The following is a 26588-nucleotide window of genomic DNA, read 5'->3' on the forward strand; positions in this document are numbered from 1 at the left end:
TCAGTCATGCCCAACTTTTTGCAGCCCCAAGGACTGTAGCCCACCCACCAGGCTCCTCTGTCCATGGAATTTTCCAGGCAAGAATAGTGAAGTGGGTTGCCATTTCTTTCTCCAGGGTACTTTCCCAACTCAGGGATCAAACCCATGTCTCCTAAGTCTTCTGCATTGGCAGGCAGATTCTTTACCATTGTGCCATCTGGGAAGTCCCTCTATAATCACAACGCATGTCAGAAGTGACCAAAAATCCAACACAGCTTTGACTGTGGTTTCTTAACCTGTGCTCTATTTCCCTACCATTTTTCAAAAGTGCCCTGGGGGTCGCCATACAAAGTCCCACTGCCTGGGAGTGAATTTGAATAGAGAAGGTTCTAGGACACTACTTGTTTGAATCTGCTGTTGGCATCAGTTTTATAAATGGGGACTTCTTTTGTTTGAAGTAAATGTTCTTTATCAAAACCTTTTGAAAACCCCCAGGCAAAATGAACAGAAACAGAGAATAGAGAAAAAGGGTTGTGACAGTCACCATTTTACCTCAGACTGAGTCACAGCACATCTGGATTATTTTATTCATTTCTGGAAGCCTCACTTTCAAAGAGATATAGATAAATGAGAACACATTCAGAGAAGAGTGAGGAGAATGGTGAAGGAAACTCAATATCATGGCAAGTGAAGTGTTGTTCAATGAACCAGGGATGTGACTTAGGAGGTCTGAGAGAGTTGTTCACATTCATTGAGAAGGTTGTCAGGTAGAAAAAGTGGTTTGATATAGTAGTTTGGTGAAAAGAATGTGAACTTTGGAATCAGGTCAACCAGGTTCAAATTTTAACTCTGTTACTGATCGGTTGTATGACCTTCACTAAGTTTCTCAACTTCTCTGAACCTTGCTTTTCATGTTGATTAAAAATAGAGGAACATAATACTTCTCATGAAAAATTGCCATGAGGATTAAAGAAGATAATATATATGAAAGCACTAAGCATAGTACTTGGTTCAAAAATATATTTATTTCCTAGAAGACAGATTAAATTCATACCACAAGGCCTAAAGAGTTGTAGTAAAGGCTAGATGGTGAAAATTAAAGGAAGATTAAAAAGTTAATGTTAAAGGGATCCCAGAAGAGGTTTCCATCAGTCAGAGACATTCGATGGAGAAAGGGAGTGAGTTTCCTATCCCAAGAGGCATTTGAGGAGAGGCTGGCTTAATATTCTGTTAATAATCTCACAATAATCTCACTATTACTGAATTGTGAGTATATTCTGGAGGGAATGACTGGGGAGAGGAGGAGAATTCCCAGCAGATTAGCTCAATAGATTGAATGTGTGGGGTCAAGGTTGGTAACTCCAAAGAATCAGATACTGTTCTTCTTTCATAACCATGAACCATGAACCTCCTTCCACTTGTTAGGCCCATCAGACAAGTGCGTGCTTTGGGGAACCACTTTGTAGTATGAAGATGATCCAACAAGCATATAGAGAGGACTGGTTACGTCCTGGATGCTCAGACAAACACCTCAAAGTGTGCACATTAGGGACAGTGCATAAACAGGATTATCTGCCTACAAGAGGCCCACGTTGCCTGTGTATCTTCTCTTGGGTTGGTTTGGGGGACAGCACTAGGCTGGATCCAAGGAGCAAATCAACTCTCAAGTTTGCTATCGCACCAAGAGACTTGGTCTAACTCCCAATTCTGTTCTAGTCAGGCGTGAGATGGAAGTGAGTTACCAGAGCTAGATGATTCAGCAGCAGCAATGGAAATAAAGAGCCTGATCTCTTTATAATCAACTCATCTCCTGAAGTGAAAGGCCTGGTTGTTTATAGCAGTGCTTACAATGGGCAGTTATGCCTCAGAGTTTATACCGAGAGTTCAGTTTCGCATTTCAGTAAATCAGAAAAAGGATATTGATTTTGAACAAATGGCTGATTTTATTGTCAAAGCAAATTTCATTTCTTGAGATGATTAGATTTTATTAAACTATTGCCTAAAGTGCCACTAAATAAACAGCATCTTCCTCAACCAAATGACATTTGTCACCCACTAAATACAATGATATCTGGTCATCTCCAGTTGTCACTGAAAGTGTAGAAGTGGGGAAACTGCACGTGGGAGTCAGAAAGCTTGTGCTCAGATCTTGGCTGTATCACTTAATAACTCTGTGCTCATACACAATACGTCATCCTTCTGACTACTAGTTTTCTTCTCTGTAGATGGGGGATAATTACACCTACCTCCTAAAGCTGGTGGAGACAAAATGGAACAGTGTGAATAAGATGCTTAGGATAGTTCCTGGCACATAGTAAGTTCTCAATAAGTGGTAGCAGGTATTATTAGAATTACTAGAGGCAGGACATTCATTATCTTCTGAGGACTGATTCTTTCTAGGGGCTCAGGTTTGTCTCAGAAAAGTACAGAAGACCAACGCATCACCTCTTAGATTCCAGAGGTACTCTGCTAGCATGAATGGGACTTCCCTTGTTGGGGACCTTTTTCTTTTCTGCGGGATCTTAGTTCACCAACCAAGGATCGAAACTGGGCTCTGGGCAGTGAAAGCACGGATCTTAACCACTGGACTGCTAGGGTTAAATCCCAGGACCTTTTGGTTTTGAAATATAGGAAAAGTAACAAGGAACTTTGGCATTTGGGTTATATTTCTATAGATAAACATTCAAGATGTTGTAAAGGATCTTGAGAAAACAGCTGATCCATCTTCCTGAATCCAGAGAGGTCTATATTCCAAGTGTTCATAGATGATTGCTATCCAACATTTGCCTTAAAAGTTTCAAAAGGTGGTGATTCTGTAAACTCTTTCGATAATGTATGATGCTGCCACATAGTCTTAGAATCAGTAAGCTCTTCATGAAGTCTGATTCAAATCTTCATGCTGCAGTCAGGCCTCTCTTTTCTCTCCTGCCTGTGCCTGTCAGCAGAATCTGTGTGCTCTCACTTAGACAGCTGTCTCCACCCTCACCCATCAATATATTTTGATTTACTGAAATATAAAACTGAGTACTGTGTAAGCTCAGCTGGATCACTGTAAGTACTACTATAAACAACTGGGGCTTTCCTCCTGGAAGGTGTTATGAAGCTCCCTACTCAGCTTTCTTCCCTCTAGTTCAACACAGCCCATGTGCTTAAGTAAAGTCACGCTAAACCTAAGGCCCCCGATCTCCCACCACTGTCAAAACAGACAGGGGAGACTCTGGCCACAGAGGATGAGCTGTGCCACATGCTGGCTTCCTCCTGGTCGACACTGAAGCAGAGGATTTCCTTCAGTGTCTTCCAGCTTTTGTCTACCTGTACCGCACCTGGGTTCTTACTCGCACACACCTGGGAGCTGATTTGTTTCGGTGCCAAATCTTCCTCTTACCAGCCCAACATCTCAAAAGAGTGATCTATTTTCACTTTCTTCATTTCCTCACCTCCCACTCTAACACTGCCATCCAACTCCAGTTAATTAGCACTCTACCAAAGGCATTCTTATCAGAGTCACAAATGCTGTCAAACCAAATGGCTTCTTAAAAGAAAAAACCTACCTCATTTTAGTGACCTATAAGCAGAATTTGATATTAATTGTTCTCTTTTTGTTTTTTATTTTTTAAAATATAAATTTATTTATTTTAATTGGAGGTTGTTTACTTTACAATATTGTATTGGTTTTGCCATACGTCAACATGAATCCGCCACAGGTATGCACATGTCCCCCTCTTTTTGAAAAGCTCACTTCCCTGGGTTTTTTGACCACACACATTCCTTGTTTTCCTCCTACTTGTCAGGTCTCTTTATCTCAGTTTCCTTTCTGTGGGTTCCTATTCCTTAGCCTTTTCTTGAATATTGACATGGCTGGAATTTGGTCTGAAGCCTTCTCTCTCTCTTTTTTTATCCTTACATCCCCTCCCTGGAAGATCTCACTCAATCCTCTATTTGCTATTACTATGTGATTAAGCTGATAGTCCCGCCAGGTGGCGCTAGTGGTAAAGAACCCACCTGCCAAAGCAGGAGACATAAGAGACGCGGGTTCGATCCCTGGTCTGGGACGATCCCCTGGAAGAGGAAATGGCAACCCACTCCAGTATTCTTGCCTGGAGAATCCCATGAACAGAGTAGCCTGGCAGGCTGTGGTCCATGGGATCGCAAAGAGTCGGACATGACTCAAGTGACTTAGTGCGCACATTCACACACACACATTATATATATATATAATGTGTGTGTGTGTGTGTATGCTGCTGCTGCTAAGTTGCTTCAGTCGTGTCTGACTCTGTGCCACCTCATAGACGGCAGCCCACCAGGCTCCCCCGTCCCTGGGGTTCTCGAGGCAAGAACACTGGAGTGGGTTGCCATTTCCTTCTCCAATGCGTGAAACTGAAGTCGCTCAGTCGTGTCCGACTCTTAGCGACCCCATGGACTGCAGCCCACCAGGCTCCTCCCTCCATGGGATTTTCCAGGCAAGAGTACTGGAGTGGGGTGCCATTGCCTTCTCTGGTGTGTGTGTATATATATATAAAATAAGGCCTTACTGTATAGCAAAGGGAACTCTACTCAAAACCCAGTAATGACCTCTAATGGGAAAAGAATTTTAAAGAGTGGACATATGTATAACTGATTCATTCTGCTGTACACCGGAAATTAGCACAACATTGTAAATCAACTATATTCCAATAAAAGTTTAAAAAAAGAATTTTCACATTTAAGACTATCTTAAAAATACATTTTCTTGCTTAATGCTCTCATTGGCTCTGCATTGTCCACTGGATAAAACTGGAATGCGATCATGCTTATATGGTCATTTACCACATTATCCCCACTTACCCTCCAGCTTCATCTCTCACTACTCCTTCAAGCTTTTTGCATCATAGTGTCTCTTTGGTATTGGTATGTATGTTAACTGTGCCTGCTGAGCACTTACCATGCTTGTCTAAAGAACATACAGTCTATTGCGGGAAACTAGTTGGATACATAGCTTGGGAACAGAGAGCAGATTATACAGTAAATGTAGTGATGTTAAATTTCAGGAAGGGAATGAGACTACAGTGAGGATTAGGACTGTTAGGGAAGGGTCCCACGAAGAGGTAAGGTGTAAGGAGAGTGGGAAAGGGGACCAGCAGTGGAAATTCCAGACAGAGGGTCTGGGACCCTGAAAAGCAGGCCCCTAATAAAAATAGAAGGTTATACTGTGGACACTTAAGGAGAAATCAGTCTGGCCTCACTGTCTTGCGCCAGCCTAAGAAGAAAGATGCTAGTTACTCTTTAGGATGTTTGAAGGACACAACAGGAAGTGGTGGACAGCAGTGGAGATAGCAGCTAAATAATTTGGACATGAAGCCTTATTTCTTTTTTTGACCACCATGCAGCATGCAAGATCTTAGTTTCCTGAGCAGGGATCAAACCCGTGTCCCCTGCATTGGAAACATGATGTCATAACCACTGGACTACCAGGGAAGTCCCATGAAGCCCAATTTCTCTCCTAGGCTGTCCTGTTGGTTTCTAGCATCTACCCCCTACTACCCAACTCAACTCTCCATCTCCCACATGCCCCCCCTCCCAAAAAAAAAACCAACTGTTTTTCTCATGCTGAGGTTGTATAAGGAAAAGGGAAGGGGGGAGTTGGGGGCTCCTTTCAGGGAAATCAAGACTTGGGGTGAAATGCCATAGAGAATCTGTAAGTCTGTCTCCTGGTTACCAGGTTCCTGTTCAGTGGGCTACACTCTTCACTCCAGTCTGAAAGGGGTGAGGTAGCTTTTACAGTGGCAATTATGGCTTGTGAACCGTTATGTGGAAAAGAACCTTTCTCGTGGTGATGACAATCCTGTGCTTGCTCTATGTAGACAAAGAACTCTCTTTTCAGCATAACTTTGCCACACAGAAACAGATAGATTGTCTACAGCTGACTGATTGCAATACTAAGTGTTCTATTTCAAGTAAAAAATATCCCCCAAGTGAATCATATACATGCACCTTCTTTCTTTCATCCCCCTCCTCCATATAAACACATTCACACCCTTCCTCATGGCCATAAATACTGCTCCCTTTGCTTGCCTCCTGCAGGATTTTGCATCATGGAAAGTTAGACTGCTCCAGGATAGCCTGATCTACTTGTATCTCTCTTAAAGATAGTTCATTCCTTTTGTCACTTTTCCGGGCCTTTCGATTCTTATTTTACTTTTTGTAGTTGACTCTGACTATTTTCTGAGTTACTTGGGTGAGGCAGGGGTACCCTAACTATGGAGACTATGACTGGTTGCCTACCAAACAGCAGTCCTTCATTCCTTGCTAACAGAATCCTGATTTGGGTTCTAGAATTAGGTAGCGATATGCTCAGGGAGGCTGCCCCAGTTCCAGAGGGTCTGAATCCATTTTGGAAACCTGTTTACCCTCTGCCAGTGATTTAATTCTGGTCAATGTGACGCAATGTGATCTGCTGGCATCTTTGCCTACTTCTGCTCATCTCATGATGTGAGTTAATGAAACCTTCTTGTTGAAATCACTTTGTCTGATCACTTAGAGTCAAAACCATCCTCTCCGATACACCAGTTCTAAAACTCTCAACTTCTATTTTAATCCATTTGAGAAGATAAGTAATCTACTTCATCAGAGTCATAGATTCATGGAAGTTAGTTTGAAAGTTCCTTTGATGACTGTCTAGTTTATTTCCCTCGTTTAACACAATAACCTCTTGCGTCTGCAAACTAAGACAGTCATTCACAAGGTGCAGGGACTGTGCTGGCTGCTCTGTAATCTCCACCTGTCTAATCCTGATTTTCTAGAATTCTTGTAAAATCAGAATTTTGGACTCAGATGGGAACTACACTGAATTTCCCTTTTATTCTCATTGGCAAAAAAGCTTTCCTAAATAAATGTAAAATAGATCTCAGAGGGAATGTTGCTTTTACTTTAAAAAGAAAAATAACGCCCTAGAAATAGCTATTTACATACACATGAATAAGAAGTCATGCTCATATATTCATTAAAAAAGATTTCTAAAGACTTTAGTAATCAGTGCTTTTCCAAATGGGAGTTACTGTATTATTCAAAAAGAATAAAATTAGATATCTTGGAAAAAAATTCAACAAGTGAAATTGGTCTTACCCTCTAATTGATTCAAACTTGGACTTTAATTTTCATGCCAGCATTCCGTCTAGCATTACTCCCATCCTAGTTTTCCCTTTTCTCTCAACTGGAGTTTTTCAGAGGAGGAAGAAAGTCACTTACATCAAGAGAAACTTCTGCTATCTGGTGTTATAACGTATATGCCAGGCTTCCTTTCTACCTAATTTCTGTATGAGAAAATTGTTATCCATTTCCATGATGCCAAATGGTGATAGTGCTTGAAAACCAGTGGTGCCTACCTGAGTGATGTCCATTCCTGAGTCACAGCTCAGTGGCTGTGTGGAAGTCAGACCGTTTGAGCCAATGACGGTTGTGATCACAGCATTCTCATCAATTCTCCGAATCATGGTCCCATCCACAAAGTAAATGAATCCGTGCCTATCAACTGTGATGCCTGTTGGGGAAGAGCAAATGGGCATTAGTAGTCCAAAGGGCCACATATGCACCAAGATCAGTATGTTCAAAGAAGCAATCAAAATGAAAAGGCATTTTAAAGACATATGGGTTCAATTTTGCTCAGCACAGACAGGACAGTAATGGGAGAGGTTTGTGTGGACACACATTCACTTCTTCGTGTATCGAGAAGAAAGGACAAAGCGTAACACGTGGAGATCAAGCTAGGTCTCATCACTTCATTGTCCAGTTTTACATTGCCACTCACTCTCCTGATACTTGCTCTGCCCCACAAATAGAAAACAGAAATTCCTCTTTAAGACAGATGGGAAAAAACAGGGGAGGCAGTGTAGGTTACATTGCTTTCAGAGTGCAGATGCATAGGCCACTGCTTATTTTCATAGTTGCGTTAGAAATAACTGACTTGGAAAGCATTAAAATTATTTTCATCAATTCACAGTCAGTTAACGGAGTCTGTAATAATTCTGATATACTGGGCTGAGTTTTTTTTTTTTTCCTGTATTATCTGTTAAGAGGGGGCTGGAGAGCAAAATTATGGTGTCACACAAGGAATGGTTAAGCTTCTAGAAAACATAAAAGTCAATAAAATTCTCACAGTAGTTTTACACACTGTGTTAATTAAAGTCTGGTTTCTTGGAAACTATATAAAGGCAGTTAGAAGGCTTGGGTTCTAATACAGAATGCGCCACTTTTAACTGTTGTGTGACTTTAAGTCATTTGTCTTGGAAAATTTCAGCCTCCTATTTGGTAAAATATGGAAAAGATTATCTGCCTGTGAGATTGTGATTTATATAATAAGGAAATTTTGGTCTCTGTTTCCTTTCCTAGCACAGAGCTCCTAAAACTCTTAGAATTTCCCGTAGTGAGAGAGAGAAATGTGACCAGTCTCCGAGGACTCAGGTCTCTTTGCTTCCATAAACGACAGTTCTCCAGAAAGCGTTTCATAGTACTCATGGTTGCCACTGGGTTGCTCTTATCTGAGCATGTTACTGGAGACCTACTGGAGGGGCTATACTATGAGTCAAGGAAGAAAGCTCAGTGGAAGACTTTGAAGGCCACCTCCTGACCTAGGGGCTGGAGATTGAGTTCACATGCCAATGGTCAATAATTTAATCAGCTATGATTATGAAGCCTCCATAAAAAGCCAAATAGCTTAAAAATAGCTATGCAAAGAAGAGAAGCCAAAAGCAAAGGAGAAAAGGAAAGATATACCCATTTGAATGCAGAGTTCCAAAGAATAGCAAGGAGAGATAAGAAAGCCTTCCTCAGTGATCAGTGGAAAGAAATAGAGGAAAACAATAGAATGGGAAAGACTAGAGATCTCTTCAAGAAAATTAGAGATACCAAGGGAACTTTTCATGCAAAGGTGGGCTCAATAAAGGACAGAAATTGTATGGACCTAACAGAAGCAGAAGATATTAAGAAGAGGTGGCAAGAATACACAGAACTATACACAAAGATCTTCACAACCCAGATAATCAGGATGGTGTGATCACTCACCTAGAGCCCAACATCCTGGAGTCCAAAGTCAAATGGGCTTTAGGAGGCATGACTATGAACAAAGCTAGTGGAGGTGATAGAATTCCAGTTGAGCTATTTCAAATCCTGAAAGATGATGCTGTGAAAGTGCTGCACTCAATACGCCAGCAAATTTGGAAAACTCAGCAGTGGCCACAGGACTGGAAAAGGTCAGTTTTCATTCTAATCCCAAAGAAAAGCAACGCCAAAGAATGTTCAAACTACCGGACAATTGCACTCATCTCACACACTAGTAAGGTGATGCTCAAAATTCTCCAAGCCAGGCTTCAACAATATGTGAATCATGAACTTCCAAATGTTCAAGCTGGTTTTAGAAAAGGCAGAGGAACCAGAGATCAAATTGCCAACATCTGCTGGATCATGGAAAAAGCAACAGAGTTCCAGAAAAACATCTATTTCTGCTTTATTGACTATGCCAAAGCCTTTGACTGTGTGGATCACAATAAACTGTGGAAAATTCTTCGAAAGATGAGAATACCAGACCACCTGACCTGCCTCTTGAGAAATCTGTATGCAGGTCAGGAAGCAACAGTTAGAACTGGACATGGAACAACAGACTGGTTCCAAATCAGGAAAGGAGTAGGTCAAGGCTGTATATTGTCACCCTGCTTATTTAACTTATACGCAGAGTACATCATGCGAAATGCCAGGCTGGATGAAGCACAAGCTGAAATCAAGATTGCCGGGAGAAATATCAATAACCTCAGATATGCAGATGACACCACCCTTATGGCAGAAAGCGAAGAAGAACTAAAGAGCCTTTTGATGAAAGTGAAAGAGGAGAGTGAAAAAGTTGGCTTAAAGCTCAACATTCAGAAAACAAAGGTCATGGCATCTGGTCCCATCACTTCATGGCAGAAAGATGGGGAAATAGTGGCAACAGTGGCTGACTTTATTTTTTGGGGCTCCAAAATCACTGCAGATGGTGGCTTCAGCCGTGAAATAAAAAGACGCGTACTCCTTGGAAGGAAAGTTATGGCCAACCTAGATAGCATATTAAAAAGCAGAGATATTACTTTGCCAACAAAGGTCTGCCTAGTCAAGGCTATGGTTTTTCCAGTAGTCATCTATGGATGTGAGAGTTGGACTATAAAGAAAGCTGAGTGCTGAAGAATTGATGCTTTTGAACTGTGGTGTTGGAGAAGACTCTTAAAGTCCTTTGGACTGCAAGGAGATCCAACCAGTCCATCCTAAGGAAATCAGACAAACTGGCATGAGTTGGCTATTCTACACCTAGGCTGTTATAAATATCTAATAAAGTAATGCATTTAAAGAGAGTCAGACACTGATAAACAACATATTGTTCAACTCCTGTTTCCCTTGCTACTTTAAAAATAACCACATGATATTACTTTAAAACTAGTCTACAATTTAGTCTCTATCTTTTCCTATCTCTTCTTTATTTAGACCCTGTGAAACTCAGACTGTATGTTAAAGTTAGGAAGATCTGTGATAACAAGCATATCCCTTCAGTGCTCATGTGTGTGTATGCACACACACACACACACTCACAATAATTTTCCTGGCAAAGAGTGAACTCATCTAAAGACAGTTTATAAACCCAGCTTAATAAACTGCTTTTAGATGAGCTAATTCTTTGGCAGGAGGTTAATATTAAGGCTTGACTTTATGATGTACTTTGATTATTCCTGATGTTCCTCATGAAGTATTAATCTTTAAGATCTATAGAAGTTACAGATTCATTTTAACTTTCCCTGAATGCCTCTAAAGTCATCTATGTTTTGGTGAGTTCACCAAGGAAACCAGCACATCTAGACAAGGGGAATTCCATGTCAATAAGTCCCTTTATTATTTTTAGAGGTATAAAGACCTTGACAGACCATAGTTCCCTTATGGGCTTCCCTGGGGGCTCAGATGGTAAAGAATCTGCCTGCAATGCGGGAGACCCGGGTTCCATCCCTGGGTCAGGAAGATCCGCTGATCCCCTGGAGAAGGAAATGGCTACCCACTCCAGTATTCTTGCCTGGAGAATTCCATGGATAGAAGAGCCTGGTGGGCTACAGTCCATGGGGTCACAAAGAGTTGGACACAACTGAGTGACTCACATTTTCACTTTCAACAAAGACCTTTAAGGAGGTTTTTTTTTTTTTTTTTTTTTTTAACAAAATTCTTTTAAGACTGGGGCAGGTCAAAGGATGATGGTACATGAACATTTCTTTCATCTCCAGAATATTTGGACTGAAGATGAACCAAGGAGTATCTTTGCTTTTTATTTTTGTGTTTTGTCAAAATCAATTTCTTGAATGCTAGCTCTGGTGTGTGGCAGGACTATGATTTGGGATCACCTTCTATGGCTTCTGTATTCAATATCACTGAATGTGAACTTGGAAATTTGGCTGTCATAAAAGGATGGACTGAGAGATCAAGAATCAAGTCTGGAGAGAGAAAGGCTAAAAGTAGATATGCTTGAAGTCTATGAAATCACATCAAACACTGCAAGTTCTATAAGAATGAAAGGACAAAGAACCCATGTACATGGACAGTAAGACTCAGTGTTGCTCTGAGAGGTGATAAACTTGGAGAATCAAATCCCTGAAAATTGAAACAGATTCCCAAAAGGTATAGAAAAATAAATGTATTTCTACAGAAACTAGCAATACAGGAACATACATCTTTATGCTGACATCAGGGAGGACAATTCTGTTTCTTGACTACTACACTCTTCATCCCCATCAGAGGGTGGAGTTTGTTCTGCTCTGGGGAGGATAATCTTGGACTTACATTGTTTTCCCGCTTTTAATTTTTGTGAGCTTCTAAAATACCATGGACAGAGGAGCCTGGTGGGCTGCAGTCCATGGGGTTGCTAAGAGTCGGACACGACTGAGCAACTTCACTTTCATTTTTCACTTCCATGCATTGGAGAAGGAAATGGCAACCCACTCCAGTGTTCTTGCCTGGAGAATCCCAGGGACGGGGGAGCCTGGTGGGCTGCCGTCTATGGGGTCGCACAGAGTCGGACACGACTGAAGCGACTTAGCAGCAGCAGCAGCAGCAAACACTGAACTGCTCTCTCTCTGTACGTCTCAGCTGAACTCCACAGATGAGGCTTATTAAATACTCACTGTTGGCCTCCAGGGCTTATTTGGCTGACAGTTTGTAGGATATTCTCCTTTCATATATTTGTGTAGCAATTTCTTTTATCACTGTCCAAATTCCAAAATACTCCTTTTTTGGAGGTTCTTTAATTAAATTTAATTGGGTTATACTGACATTTGGATGAAAAAGAAATAGTAGAAAGGGTTTTGAGGGACTGTGTGATAGTTTTTTTTTTTTATGCATCTAGGCATATTTTATACATGCCTATTTTCATTTCCTCTCACTTTCCTACACCAACCAACCCCCACACACAAATTCCCCAAACAATTAGTTTTACAAACTCTTCACTGCCGAAGTTTAAGGGGTTTTTAATTTTCACTGAGGTTAAAAACCAAATGAAATCACAGGCAAGAAAAAAGAGAATTATTTCTGCCATTACTTGGCGGGAGGGTGGCGGGGAGGGGTCATCTCACATAATGAGTATTCTTATAGCCCAGGGATGCTGAAGATGTAGTATGATCTACTACTGTTTGTTAGACTGAGTGGGAGGCGGTGGCTCATGCCCAGTATATCTTAAGTTTTATTCTTTGGAGATGGGGATGTGAGTGATTTCAGATCACATAAAGCCATCTGGGGCCAGCAAGATCTTGCAGATTCAATATGACTTTCAGATTTTGATATAGTTATACCCAGCTTTCCAAAATTTGTTACCCAATGTTGTGGGCATAATTTGTTCCAAGGGTCATGTCCCTTGCTGTGCTTACGACAGGGTTTTCATTAGCACTTAAAACACAATGGAAGGCACAGTCTTTGAATGAGAACGGATTTAAATGGGCACTGAGCAAATCGCTTCCAGGGTTTAAAATGTTAACCAGCATTCATTTTTAGAGCAAGCAAAAATGTAGAGATCTGTGCTATTACCACAAGGTTAGGCAGTGATGTGCGGTGGGTGGGGGTGGAGGTGGGAAGAACAACTCAAGACAGCTGAGTCCCCACCCCAACCCATCCCCGCCAAGGAAAGCACTGCACTCAGGCGCCCAGACAGCATGTTTAGCTTGGAGCACATTTTTACATTTGTAAGAAAATAAATAAATCCTTGTAAATTAGTGCATATAATGAAAGCAGTGACAGACCATAACCTGGAAGTGTGAATGGGGCTGTCTCCATTCATCAGCATTAAGCCCTAACCAGCTCTTTCTATGGAGGAAACTGCTCATAAATAAAGTGCATCTTGTAAAAAAAAATTATTCACAGTGTCTTATGCAAAGTAGGGACATTATATCTGAACTGCAGACTCTTTTCTCTGTGAAGCATAGCTCTATATGAAACAGCTGCAAATTAACGGGCGAAAGTATTTGACTTCTTCTCTTGTCTTATTATCCTCCAATGAATAAATACTATAATTCTTAAGAAGGCAATTGCCTAAAGCTGGGGCAGCCTGGATAGTTACTAATAAATTTATCACCTGTTGGGGAAGAGGCTGCTGCTGATCGATACTGAAGCAGTAGGGGCAGCCTGATGTGGTATCACTAGGAGTCCAGATGTGGAGGTTAATAATAGCCTGGAAATAGTAGCTAAAATCCCAAATAAGATGACAGCAAAGATCAGAGTTTTTGGCTGTGCAGAATGCCAATTTCAAATGTTGGCAGAAGGCATCTCTGTATTTAATTTATAAAAATTACAGCTGTTGAGGCCACCTACATTTTTATTATTTTTGTATCAAAAATGAACCTTCTTGTGGGATATAAGCTTTGGAAAGTAGTCATAAAATTCTCTCCATCTATAGCCCTAGCAACCAGAAAACTGAAATACTGCTTTCTTTTCCCTGCCACAATCTGCTCTTTAATTTTATGAGACAGAGGTAAATGATCAAAATAAACTTTCAGCAAATGTCTTAAGTGCAAATATGGCATCAGCTAAATCTCCAATACTGAGAGGACCGAACTGTGTAGCTGACATTAACCAGTAGGTTGTAAAGTGCCCTTTAAATCAAAGAGATTAAAATATTTTGCTTTGTTTATGTGCATTTCAATTCTCTGAAAATTGGCATCATATGTGTGGTCTATAAGGCAATTCTCAACTAAGCAGAAAAGTCCATTTCCCAATTGATCTAACAACTGTCCACTTATAATTACCTATGGGGATCAGAAAGGGCCATGTTACTTCTGCACAATAAGTCTATTAAGTTATCTTGCTAGGTAGACACTAAATGGAGCTTCTAGAACTTGGAGAGATTACATATATCTGGATGTTACTAGGGTTGGAAGGAAGCAGAGCTTAATGAGCAGCTGAGATGATTTCACTGTGTGGTTAACAATGAGAATGGGAGTTCCTCAAGAAGAGATTCTAATAAACTTACTGTAACATTACATGACTAGAGAACAGTGTGGGGTATTTAATCACATGACTATTTAATAAAAAAAAAAGTTACAGTATATTCTAAACAGTAAAGGTCAATTTCCAAGGAATTTAAATGCAAATTAAAAATGATAAGCATTCAGACTGATATGTCCTTTCTTTCAAGACTCAGAAGGCACTCAGAGACATCATAAGATAGATGGGCCAGTTGACCAAGAATTGTGATTGAGGGAAAGACAGGTAAGGTCATTTGTCTTCTCTTTGCGCCTTCTGATCCTCTCAAAGCTTGAGCATTCAGGGCAAGACAGAGTGAATGAAGAGCTCTCCCACCTCCACCACCACTATTTTCCTAAAAGTTTACTGAGAAAGCTGTTTTTCTCCTCACTTATTAATTTATTCAGGATTTATTTTGCACCTATTACATGTCAGGGCTTCCCTGATAGCTCAGTTGGTAAAGAAACCACCTGCAATGCAGGAGACCCTGGTTTGATTCCTGGGTCAGGAAGATCCACTGGAGAAGGGATAGGCTACCCACTCCAGTATTCTTGGGCTTTCCTTGTGGCTCAGCTGGTAAAGAATTTACCTGCAATGTGTGAGACCTGGGATCGGTCCCTGGGTTAGGAAGATCCCCTGGAGAAGGGAAAGGCTACCCACTCCAGTATTCTGGCCTGGAGAATTCCATGGACTGTATAGTCCATGGAGTCACAAAGAGTCAGACACGACTACTGAGCAACTTTCACTTACTTAATACATGTCAGGAAATAGATGTTCAGAGGTCAAATGACTAATCCACGTTGCCTACCTAGAAAATGCTAGATTTAGTTCTTGTTTGTCTGACTTCAATGTCCATTCTTTTCATCACTATCCCAAGAAGCCTAAATGGGGCTATCAATCACTTTACCACAGGGGCGGTGTACAGACTTGTTTCAGAGGATCAAAGAACTCCATGAAATTATCTGCAAAATGTTTTATGTATGAGTATCATCATAAGAAGATGGTCCATTGCTTTTGTTAGATTGTCAGAGTGAACCATGACCCTTCTTTCAAATGGTAAGAATTCTGTTATTTCTATAGATCTCTTGGACCTCTTTAGGATTATTCTTCAGAGATATTCTGTGGCTTCATTCCTGTAGAGCTGGTGAGTTTCATGAAATGAGAGTTTCCGTGTGATGGGGACTTTGGTAACTTGACTATTATTTATGATCTACTAAATAAAAAGGAGACCTCAAAAACAAGGGTCACAAACTTATATATCATCAGGGAACAGGTGGGTGACATAAGTTGATAAGTTAGGTCAGGTGTTAGATTATACAGGTTCTAGGGAAACAAAGGTTAACTAAAGACAGCATGTCCTACCTAAACACACTCAATATTTATTTATTTTTAAATAAAGACACAGTGTGGGCCAAATGACTTTGAACTGGATTTATTCCCTGAGTTGCCAATTTATGCTGCTTGCTAGAGGACAATCAGGAGGAATATATCGTCAGTGAAGAGGCTGTGAGCAGACAAGATCCATGAGCCTAGAATAAATCTAATAACCAGTACAGCACAGCCAGGAAAAGTTAGGTACTGATACAGATTTCCCATTTACCCCCAGCCCCCTCTACCCCTGGCCCCCACAACCTCTCCCACTATAAAGGTTCTGCACCAGACTGGTAAGTCTGTTACAATTAATGAACCCACATTGACAAATCATTATCACCTAAAAACCACAGTTTACATTAGGGCTCACTCTCACTGTTGGACATAGTCTGAGTTTAGACAAAAGTATAATAGCATGTTTCCACTATTAGAGTATCAGACAGATTGGTTTCAGGGTATGAGGATTCTGCTTAATTTTTCTGTGAACCTGAAACTGCTCTAAAAAAGTGAATTCTATTTTTAAAAAGTAATGTCTTGGTTTATAAGTGCTGAGAAAACAAAGATAATCAAATCTAGCTACAACTGTCATCACGGAAAAATGATGAGTGGATGGCTAGTGATATAATACTTGCTAAGAATGAATCTTCTCTTGTTCCCACCAAGATCAAAGCTCAGAATTTGTGACAAGTTCATCAAATTTAGTCAAATCAAACCAGAAAATTGTCCAAGCTGAATTTGACTTTCTCTTGCTCTGCCACCCTAGTCTTCTACATCCTTCCTTCAGAAAACTCCCTCTTTAGTATGACAGAGACAGCGCTACGTATTTGGGTCATCCTAATTATTTTTCTGAGAATGGAACTAGATTATGTTTCCCAGGCTCCTCTACAGTTAGGTGTAGGAAGAAAGAATATATGCTACTTCTAAACCTGGCCCCCTGTGGTTTTTAGGTGATAAAATCTTCTGCTGAGCTCCTCTATAGAGCACCCCTCCTCCTAGGCTGGTTGGCTGGATACAGAGTGCGCAGTGGAGGACTCCGAGCCTAAGGGATTGATGAGCTTCTGGATGGGAGGAGCCTGGTTCCAGAGTCACTGCTAGGAGAGGGGATTTCTCCAGTCCCACAGGAAACGTTTATTGGACTGTGATGTGAGCAAGAAACAAACCACTGTGTTGTTAAGCTATTGAGATTTTGTGTGTGTGGAATCTATAGTTTGCTTGGCCTCACTATTACATTCACCAACCACCAGCTCAAACCCTGTTCATCTTACAAGGTTTTTGTGAGATGTTTCTCTTCCAGGAAGCCTTCTCTGCAAACTCCACTTCTTTCTGGTCTCTGTTTTCTAACCTATGGAAGCTTTTTTTTTTTTTTTAAATGTGAATTCTTCAATCACACTCTGTGTAGGCAATAAGCTCCTTGAGGGCAAGAACTAGATTTTATGCTTTAGTTTTATATCTCAACAAATCCAGTAAGTAGACCTGGGCACAAATGTTCAATAAATCTTGGTGAATTATAGACTTAATTGTCCACATTGATAATGAAGCACATCTATTTTGAACCAAATAAAACATGCCAGGACATCAATAAGGAGCATGGATCACATCCATGGCAGATGTGGGACTTCTCTGGTGGTCTAGTGGCTAAGACTCCACATTCCCAATGCAGTGGGCCCAGGTTCTATCCCTGGTCAGGGAACTAGATCCCACATGCTACAACTCAGAGTTTGCATGCTGCAACTAAGACCCGGCACAGCCAAATAAATAAATCTATATATATTTAATTTATTTATTTATTTTAATTGGAAGCTAATTACTTTACAATATTGTGGTGGTTTTTGCCATACATTGACATGAGTCAGCCATGGGTGTACATGCGTCTCCCCTGTCCTAACCCCCCTGCCACCTCCCTCCCTGTCTCATCCCTGTGGGTTGTCCCAGTGCACCGGTTTTGAGTGCCCTGCTTTATACATCGAACTTGGACTGGTGATCTATTTCATATATGGTAATATACATGTTTCAATGCTATTCTCTCAAGTCATTTCACCCTCGCCTTCTCCCACAGCGTCCAAAAGTCTGTTCTTTACATCTGTGTCTTTTTGCTGTCTTGCATATAGGATCATCACTACCATCTTTCTAAATTCCATATATATGCATTAATATACTGTATTGGTGTTTTTCTTCTTATGTATAATAGGCTCCAGTTTCATTCACCTCATTAGAACTGACTCAAATGTATTTTTTTAGAGCTGGGTAATATTCCATTGTGTATATATACCACAATTTTCTTATCCATTCATCCGCCAATGGACATCTAGACTGCTTCCATGTCCTAGATATTGTAAACAGTGCTGCAATAAACACTGGGGTATACATGTCTCTTTCAATTCTGGTTTCCTTGGTGTGTATGCCCAGCAGGGGGATTGCTGGGTCATATGGCAGTTCTATTTCCAGATTTTTAAGGACTCTCCACTCTGTTCTCCATAGTGGCTGTACTAGTTTGCATTTCCACCAACAATGTAAGAGGGTTTCCTTTCCTTCACACCGTCTCCAGCATCAAATAAATAAATATTTCAAAAAATTAACTGAAAATGAATTTGGTCCATGCAGACAGCTACACTGAATAGCTCAGGTTCCCTGCAAAGCTACTCTACTGTATCAACACAACTTTGGGTTATGATCTTATGATCTCTGCCAACCTTGCTCTAATTAATCTTAGGAGTTCTAAGAAAACAGCAGTGTCTCAAGATTTCACCTTAATTTGCTTCACTCTGGACCACATAAGGGAAAGCAGAGAGAACACTGGCTACAGGGTCACATCAGGGGATCTGGGCTTCAGGCTGACCTGTGACAGATTAGTTGTAGGACTTGTCTTGACTTCCCAACCCACAGCCTACCCACTACCCATTCACATTGTTAAATGGTGTGAAGCTCACAAAAGCCAAGGAAATGAGAGCCCTTTGAAGAGGCTTCCATGCTGGCTCAGCTGGTAAAGAATCTGCCTGCAAGGCAGGAGACCTGGGTTCGAGCCCTGGGTTGGGAAGATCCCCTGGAGAAGGGAATGGCTACCCATTCCAGCACTCTTGTCTGGATAATCTCCTGGACAGAGGAGCCTAGTGGGCGACAGTCCATGGGGTCACAAAGAGTTGAATATGACTGAGCAACTAAAATATGAAAATATGAAATATGGTTGTGCTAAGTGGTATCCTAATTGCTCAGTTGGTGCTCTAATTCTTTCTGAAAGTGACTTTTATCAGCCTTAGAACCATAAACAAAGATTTCCACATGGTTCTGCTTCAACATTTTAGGCTCTTCTAGGTCAGACAGACCTAGAAGCTGTAAGTCCACAAAGCATTCTATAAAGCTTGCTGGGGCAGAAGGCCTTATGTTAGATTCACCGCAGACAGAAGGCAGTGGTTGAAAATAATTTTGTTAGCTGAGGGGAAATATGGCAGTACTGAACTATTGGTGTTAAAGCCTTCAAGCTTTTACAAGATGACTAAAGCTTTCATCCAGAGGATCAAATAAATGAAGCCCCAAGCTCTGCAACTGGCTCAGCAAGACCCTGTGCTGCGGGTGGTGCTGGTGTCTCAACGTTTCACAGCGACGTCAGACACTAAGGATGGTGTGAGTTATTTTTTCCTTGCTTTATAGGTGTGTGTGTCTGTGTGTGTGAGAGACTGGTTAAGTACATGGTTCTAGTTCAAGTTGAAATGAGTGCCTCATGTTTTATTTTTGTGCTAGACTTCTTGCTCAAAAATGCCTGCAAGTTGAGATTTCGGGGGAATCAGTACATATGGGATAAATGAGGTTGATGGGACATGAGCTGAATATTTTATATCTCCTGCTTAAAAAATTCTTCAAATATCAAGCAAGAATATCTGGGACACTTCTTAGATACAATTTGAGGAAATGCCTCGGTCATCCTAAGGAAACAAACCACCGCACAAGAACTTTATGTGAACAATTAGCCCGAGGAGGAAAGTTCACTTATTGCCCATGGACCAGCAAAAAACTAATTGCAGTTGTTGCACTCTGGGGGAAAATGAGTCTCTTTCAAGATATGTAAACGACCAAGAGGTTCTGATTAAAAAAAAGCAAAGTAAGTAGAATACCTTGGCCTGAATACTCAATTAAAGGAGGATATGAGGAATTAAGTCTGACAGTGCTTACTGTTCACAAACGTGGACTAACTCAAGAAGAATGAACATTTCTGTAGGATAATTATTTGCATGGAATACCTATTCAAAGACAACATGGAAGGCCCATTTAAAATTCTTCCAACAGTCATATATCTTGACTAATGAAGCTAATGCTAGGAGAGGAGTTCACGAAGTCAGAAGTGGTAGACAATCATTCATCAAAGGTAAAGCAGGATGATGAACACTCTGTGAATACAATTTTCAAACCTTTGAAATGAAGTTTAAAGAGGTACTCAGGAGGACCATCTAGTTAGACTCCACCAAAAATACATGATTAGAACATCAACAAACACAAATATGATAGGTGAGTAAAAGAAAAAAATGAAGCAAAGCAGTAGTCTGATGAGACAACTTTTGGACTTGTTTCTTTTCCATGCTCTGGCCTACAAGTTTGACAATCTGTGTGCAGAAGAAGGTTACATTGAAAGGAATTGAAAAATTCGGGATTTGTTGTTCAAAGGGGGCTGGTGACATCTCTGGCCTTATCTTGATTGAGATTGGGGTTTCCAAGGCCATTTCCACACCTTTTTTCCTCCAAGTTCAATCACCCAGCCATGTTTAGGAGAGCTGTGAGAGGAGGAAGAATGAGTCTGGGGGTAGAAACTAGGAGCTCCTGTTGTGAGACTGCCTCTGACTTTCAAACATTTACATAATCTCCCAGTCTTTGGGGTTTTGTTTTTGTCTAATGGTGAGGAGAAAAGCCGAGCTGCACATGTCAGTGGATTACTGTAAAGACCAAATAAAATAACATCAGAATAGAATAGTCTGTGAAATCTTTTTGAAAGGTTACCACAAGTGCTGTTAATTCTTCGGTTTTGGTTAACCGTGAGTTTTCTGGCATCTTGCTTCGGTTTATCTGTTGCATGATGACCTCCTTCAGCACTTAGATGGCAGGAACCCTCTGTGTAGTTCTCTCAGCGTCTCCTCCACGCTGGTGGTGACTATCAGGCTGTACAGGGTCCTGTGCTATTTTTCCAGTCAGACTGGTCTATTCTGAAATACATCTTTCACTTTCCCATCACCACATATTTGCGTGCACTATTCCTGTGCCTGGAAATACCCTTTCCTTCTGCTAATATCCAGATCCTGTGTGTGTATGTGTGCCTCAGTCCTGTCTGACTCTTTGTGACCCTATGGACTGTAGCCCACCAGGCTGTTCTGTCCATGGGATTTCCCAGGCAAGAATCCTGGAGTGGATTGCTACTTTCTACTTCAGGGGATCTTCCCAACCCAGGGTTTGAACCTGCATCTCTTTGCATCTCCTGCATTGGCAGGAAGGTTCTTTACCACCTGAGCCACTGGGAAAGCTAGTGGCTTCCCTACTCATCTTTTAAAGACACAGTGCCAAGTCTAGCCTCAATAATTACAATATGTAAGACTTGCAAATACCTTGATGGAGATACTTCCTTGTCAGTGATGTCAATTTCATTGATCTTGTCTGATGGTGGAAATCTGAGCCTCTCAGAAGAGATGTTATTCCACCGATACAACTGAGTACGAATGAGGATCACAACAGGTATATGCCATTAGGTTGCAAATCTCAAGTTTGGCCTGTAACTAAGAACGTGAAGCTTTTTCACTACACTTAAGAATGCATTTTACATGCTGAGATAGGGCCATTTTAACAAATCCATTTCAAGATCACCCCAACCTTTGTAGGAAGAGGTGAGTCATTCGTTTCCCACTTACGATGCCTCTTTGTTCTCCACAGCCCTACCCTTCCTTACTTCTTTGCCTTGTGCATTGATGTCATTCATTTTTAAATTTACCTAACCTATCAGGAAGATAGGTTAGAATCTGTTCCCAGCTTTTCTTTACCCATGTGTCCTGTCCTTTTTCAGATTCCTTTTCTTTCTTACACATCTTTCCCCTTCTGCTCATTTTCCTCTCCCCTTTTCGCCAAATCCCACCCAGCTCTCCATTCTCTGAGCCACTCCAGTGCTTACAGTTTGCATCACACAACCTAAAGTTGATTACTGTCTCCTTGAGTGATTCCTCTCTTGTCTCCCCAACCAGATCATATTTCACTCACAGGCAGGGATCAAGCCTTTTTACTCCACTTATAATTTTCAAATTTCCCAATGCAGACCAGATTGTCTGCTGTTGAAAAGCTTAACAAAACAGTGAAGGTCAGTGAACATGGTTCTTTTCCTGATAAGATATACCAGGAGTATGACAGGGGTCTGACAGAGTACGTAAAACCAGTGGGAGTGTATAGAGGGTTACTGACACTAGTGTCTCATTGACACTAGTTAGGTGGTGCTAGCAGTAAAGAATATGCCTGCCAATGCAGGAGATGCAAGAGAGGCCGACTCAGTCCCTAGGTTGGGAATTATTCCCTGGAGTATGAAATGGCAACCCACTGCCTGGAAAATTCCATGGGCAGAGGAGCCTGGCGGGCTGCAGTCCATGGAGTTGCACAGAGTCAGACATGACTAAGTAACTGAGCATGCAAACACACACACACACACACACACACACACACACACACACAAATGTGTTGAAAATATTAAGATGATGGCACCTCTGGACACCTGCTTGATGGCCAGGTCTTTGTTGTAACAAGAGATGGTTGCCACACTTGATGAAAGCATTTAGCATAGTTCCTGTGTGTTTATAGAATAATAAATGATGGACAGGGAGGCCTGGCGTGCTGCGATTCATGGGGTGGCAAAGAATCGGACACGACTGAGCGAATGAACTGAACTGAACTGAACTGAACTGAAGGTCTATATTAAAAAAGAACGATTTGAGCAATTAGGAAAAAAAACAAATTCATAACAGTCAGTGAGTCTAATAAAGAAGGTAAAATAAAAGGAAACAGAGGCATTTACAAATACTTCCAGACAACATTTCGCAACTGCAAAGGTTCCTTAATTCCACTGTTCAAACTATAGCTAGCATTTCCTAGAACTAAGAATATATCACTTTTGGGCCAATTCAGAAGGCAGTGGTTTTGGTAATGTGTTAATTGAATAATTAAAAAAATTCAAATAAATTATTTGAATAAAGTCCTACTGTTAAAACTAGACCAGATATGTTTGGGAAATAAAATAGTGCCCAGTATTAGTAAACAACAACAACAATCTAACAAGCAAAAAACAAAAGTGAACCACCCCAGCCCCGACAACATAAAGATTTTGAGGGTGCTAGATGTTGATCTCTGGTATCTCAAAAATTTAAGCCTAACAGGCTAAAATAAGATTTAGGAGCAGCTGTTATTCAGATCTCTCTCCCCAGAAATGCTGCCAGTTTTCCCACTCTGGGAAAGGTGGGAGGCACTTTTGAGGTCCTAAGGTAGGGCTGGGATAGTTGCCTGCCTACAGTTCTGGTTTTACTTTGTTCAAGAGTACATAGAAAAGATTATAGAAACCAAAGTAGGCAGTCTTGGTAGAAGATATTCTGATGGCTCTTTGACTTGGGGTGGGGGGAGAAGTAGGGGGAGCAGATCTACCAATCCATTACCATGGCTTTAATTCCCCTAGGTTGGAGATGCCTTCCAGAATGAGGAATGATTCCTGCCCACTAAGGGAAATTACTGCTGTGATCAGCTTTCTTTCCTGAGTAAACACTGGTAAAATGGGGCACCCACTCGCCTTCCTTTCCCCCAAAACCTATTACACAGTCTAACAAGCCTTTTGAAAAACCAAATGGAATAGCTAGCAAATGAAATTGGAAGAAAAATAGAGCAAATAACACTGGGGCTTTCTGGCTAGGCTTTGATATTTGGGGCTTGAAGATAACCTCACATTTGAGTTACTAAGCCTTTGATTCCTCAGAGGGAATCTTTAAATGGGCCAGGACTCACTCCCAAGGAAACAGTGACTTTCATTGGTCAACAATAAAGCTGACTCATTACGTCAAAGGGTCTTTAATATTGAGGAAGTTCAGTGTCAGCCATTTAGGCAGCCCCACCTATGGACACACACTAGATGTGTTGGTGAGCTCTGTAGCTAATGGAAGAGCCTCAAATGCAATCAGTTCAGAAAATAAGGAGTTAATACTGGCCACTGCAGGGGTCCTGAAAGACTCTACTTCAGGGCCAACTCTGGTGCATATTCTGATATATCGGTTCCTGCGCCTTAGAGTTTGTTAAATATTTTGAACACTGTCTCTATGAGTGAAAGCCTTATTTAAATCAATTAAACAAACACTTTTTAAAATAGAATTATTAGGTATAAATTTGAAAGTTGTTTTCTAAGCCCGACTTCTGACTTAACATTGTTTTAATTTATGAAAGATTTCAAATGGAAGACAACTCAGAAAATCATGACAAACTGCCATGCACCTACCACCCCAATTTAAGAGGTGTTAATATTTGCTTCCTGTATCTCTTAAAAAAAAAGAAAATGTTGTGAAACCAGCCAAAACCCATGTCTTTTATCTCTGTTCCCTTTTCCCTTCCCTCCCTGGAGGTAAGTACTAGTCTGCAGTTAGTGTGTGTTATTCCTTTGCATGTTTTTATACATTCCCTATATAGGAATATGTCAAAAAATAATATATAGTGTTGTTTGTTTCTATGCTTCTAAAATTTATGTAGGAGATGGATGGTGGTGATGGTTGCACAACAATGTGAATCTACTTAATGCCTCAAAATTGTAACTTAAAAATGGTCAAAATGGGGGCATTCCCTGCTCCAGTGGTTAGGACTCCACGTTTTTACTCACTGGGCTGGTGTTCAATCCCTTGTTGGAGAACTAAGATCCTGAAAACCACACAGTGCTTCCCCCCACAAAAATGGTAAATTTTTGTTTTGTATATTTTAACCGTTAATGATATCACATCATATATATTCTTTTGCAATTTTCTTTTTCATTTATGCAACCTTAGGTTTTGTGACTATTAATGCTTTTACATGGGCATCTAGTTAATTCATTTTTACTGTTGTATATATTCCATCATTTGACTAAACCTGATTGATGGATTGTTAGGTTGTTCCCCCTTTTTATACTGTGAAAGTGTTAGTCACTCAGTGGTGTTTGATTCTTGCAACCCCATAGACTGTAGCCCACCAGGCTCCTCTGTCCATGGGATTTCCCAGGCAAGAATACTAGAGTGGGTAGCCATTCCCTTTTCCAGGGGATCTTCCTGACCCAGGGATTGAACCTGTGTCTCCTGCATTGCAGGCTGATTCTTTACTGTCTGAGCCACCAGAAAAGCTTGTTCCCATTTTGTCTACTGTACTGTCAGCCTAGCATGTCTCCTTATGCACATGCGTACTTGTGATTTCCTATACACTTTTCTTCACCAGGCTCCCTTCAGCACCTCTCTCTAAATATTTTAAAAACATAGCTGCAAGTTCTCCCTTTAGTTGGACAGTGTATTTTGCAGGCAAAGAGAATTAAAGTAGGACTGTGTATATCCAATCAATGAAGTTTGACAGAAAAGTTGAATACAGCAAAGCAATTTTGAAAACAAAATGTTTACTACTAGTCTTGAAGACAATCCAGTTATATTAGTTTAAAAAATATTTCTTATCTTCCTTCTCATCATCATACTTTATTTAGCACTTAATCTGTGCCAGGTACTGGTTTAACCTATGTTGTGTCATTTTATCTGCTATAAATCCTATAAGGAAGGTAGGAACACTGTCTCTACTCCAACGTGAGAAAGCAGTGGCTCAGAGAGGTTAGCAATAAATTTGAGCTCAGTCTTACCTGCCTGATCCCAAAGTCTCTGGTTTTAACTACTCTAAACACTTCTTAAGTTTTCCAGATTTCACAGGGCCCAAATGGGATATACAAAGAATATGATTTAAGAGTCATTGAAAGGCTTGCCCACTTGTCTTAAAAATATCTTTTCTACAGGAAGATTGCTAGAGGGACACAGAGTTTAGAGACCTTAAGGACATATATTGCTAAATCTGACCAAATAAAACTAGAAAACTTCTACAAGACAAGAAATGGCAAACTTGGAAAATATTTGCAACACGTAGGAGAGACAAAGGGATGTTTTTCTTAATTTACAAAAGAGAAATCAAAAGCTCAGTAGATAAACTGGCAGAGGACATGAAAGTGAGTTTACTGAAAAAGAAATACAAATGGTCATAACAGATATGAAATGACACTCAGCCTCATTTATAATTAAATAAATTAAAATTTAAGCTACAAGCTACCATTTTCTACCAATCAGATGGGCATATATTAAAAGGTTTAATAATACTTAGGGTGACTGAGAGTATGGCAAATTGGGCATCTTTGCACACAACTGGTATTCAATCTTTTGAGAGGGCAATTTGGTAATATCTACTACTGTTGAAAATTGATCTAGTGTAGATACTCACAAAAGTGCCCCGAAATACATGAATGAGGTTGTTCAATGCAATGCTATAGTGATAAAGGATTTTAAAAAACAACATGTCCATCAAGAAATAAATTACTTAATAAATGGTATGTCCATATATTATAATATAATATGTAATATCTCTTAAAAACAGAGGTAGATGTATATGCTTCAAAAATGCTTCAAAGAGCTTAAAAATATAATCAAACAATAGAAGCAGGGTGAAAATTAATGCATATATGATTCCTTTTATGAAAGGGAAAAATACATATGAAGATC

The 26588-nt window shown here is 40.5% G+C and overlaps 1 protein-coding gene across 1 annotated transcript in view; it reads right to left on the bottom strand.

Moving 5' to 3' along the window:
- TENM1 (teneurin transmembrane protein 1) overlaps positions 1–26588 on the bottom strand; it is an 899404-nt gene that overhangs the window by 63737 nt on the left and 809079 nt on the right. Inside the window, exon 25 of the mRNA XM_070290794.1 lies at positions 7341–7495. Within this exon, the coding sequence (XP_070146895.1) occupies positions 7341–7495 (155 nt within the window). The remainder of the gene's footprint in view (positions 1–7340; positions 7496–26588) is intronic.

The sequence above is a fragment of the Ovis canadensis genome, chromosome X, assembly GCF_042477335.2.
Source record: "Ovis canadensis isolate MfBH-ARS-UI-01 breed Bighorn chromosome X, ARS-UI_OviCan_v2, whole genome shotgun sequence".
Classification (NCBI taxonomy): domain Eukaryota; kingdom Metazoa; phylum Chordata; class Mammalia; order Artiodactyla; family Bovidae; genus Ovis; species Ovis canadensis.